Source organism: Octodon degus, unplaced genomic scaffold (genome assembly GCF_000260255.1).
Source record: "Octodon degus isolate 3935 unplaced genomic scaffold, OctDeg1.0 scaffold00303, whole genome shotgun sequence".
Lineage (NCBI taxonomy): Eukaryota > Metazoa > Chordata > Mammalia > Rodentia > Octodontidae > Octodon > Octodon degus.
Genome location: NW_004524879.1, coordinates 770182 through 771889, shown reverse-complemented (window position 1 = coordinate 771889; position 1708 = coordinate 770182). Strand labels below are relative to the sequence as shown.

The 1708-nt window shown below is 44.2% G+C and overlaps 1 protein-coding gene across 4 annotated transcripts in view; it reads left to right on the top strand.

The window, feature by feature from the left end:
* LOC101591647 (neuroligin-4, X-linked) overlaps nucleotides 1-1708 on the top strand; it is a 337184-nt gene that overhangs the window by 315656 nt on the left and 19820 nt on the right. For all 4 annotated transcript variants that reach the window (XM_004647362.2, XM_004647361.2, XM_023707613.1 and 1 more), the window contains one exon: nucleotides 1073-1258. In XM_004647362.2, the coding sequence (XP_004647419.1) occupies nucleotides 1073-1258 (186 nt within the window). The remainder of the gene's footprint in view (nucleotides 1-1072; nucleotides 1259-1708) is intronic.

Genomic DNA, 1708 nt, shown 5'->3' with positions numbered 1-1708 from the left:
CTATATTTATAGCAGCGCAATTTGTGATAGCCAAATCTTGGAACCAATGAAGATGCCCATCACCTGAGGAATGGATGAAAAAGATGTGGTATTTTTATACAATGGAGTATTATTCAGCTACAAAGAATGATAAAACTCGAAGCCTTCATATATAAGTGGATGCCACTTGAAGATATACACATAAGTGAAATAAACCAGACCCACATGTGTAAATAGTGTATAGTCGCCCTAGTCTACGAACTCAAAAGAAGAAATAAAAATAGAAAATTATGACACAAATAAAAGGAAAGAAAGACCTTAAGAATTAAATAACAAAGAGATGGCAAGGAGAAAAGCTAGGACTCATGGCAGGGGCAAAGCCATACATTTCTATGCACAAGATGGGCAAGGCAATGATCCTGAGAATCTTCAGCAGGTTTTTGAAACTAGCAGTTAATTGGAAGGATTCTCACCCTGACTAACTCTATATGCTGACACCTGTGAACTAAGCGACTGCACTGAAGATAGCAACGTGAAATAGTAGGGTCACGCGTGGAATGCCTGCCATTCTGGTCTTCTAATTACGTACTGCTTGTCATGTCATATCAATTACTGCTGTACTGTCTCTTTAACTTGAGATACTTTGAATTGAACTCACAGTCTTTGTACATGCCAGGCAATTTGTAAAATACTTTCTAGTATTCCGTTAGAAATATTTCCGATCCCTTTCATCTTCTTAGTCCCTTGTGTAGGTAGAGTGGAGATATTTTGCTATAATGCCAACAGAAAAAAATCCCCAGCATTTATGTGTAATGCAATTTTCTCTGCTATGAAACATTTCTCTGCAGTGTTGTGTTGTATTTACGATGCAACAGAGAAAGAAAGAACAGGTAAGACCGGAGATGTCCTTGTGAACAGTGGTGATGTTCTTGGAGCTGCGGTCTAGATTATCCTGGGTTCGATTTTCGCATATTTATATTTGCGTTGCTGAGTTGGACCCGCGTCATTGAGCTCCTTAGACAAATTCTGCACTCCTGAGCTACAGCTTCAACCCTCTGTCCTTTTGTGTTTTTTTTTTTTTTTTCCTTTGCAGGCTTTTTAAGTACCGGGGACCAGGCAGCCAAAGGTAACTACGGCCTCCTGGACCAGATCCAAGCCTTGCGGTGGGTCGAGGAGAATGTAGCAGCCTTCGGGGGAGATCCCAAGAGGGTGACCATCTTCGGGTCGGGAGCCGGAGCCTCCTGCGTCAGTCTTCTGACTTTGTCGCACTACTCAGAAGGTAACCAGGGTGCCCCGGGGTGGGCAGCAGGTGGGCAGCAGGTGGGCCTGCCGACTCAGAAAGCAGCCCTACCCCAGGCGGGGCCACGTCCAGCCCCCTGGGCTGGCTGCAGTCTCACTGGAAATCTCTATAGAACATCTTAGACATTGTAGTCAATGTTCTCTTTCCCTAACCGCTTCCCTCCTCCCAGGCTCTGGTACTGGGGTTTCCTGCTTGGTCGTCAAACGTCCAAGCACTCCGCTTCTCCACATCCCTAGCTTTTCCACATCTCAGAAAGGCTCTCTCCAAGTTGCCTAGGCTGAGCTCAGACTTAAGATCCTCCTGCCTCAGCCTCCTAGAATGCTGGGATTGCAGGCATGTGCTGCTACTCTACGCTGTAACTCGCTTTTAACAGTGTTCATTTTTTTAATGTATTTGTGTTGTCGGTTTATTTATTTATTTATTTTATTT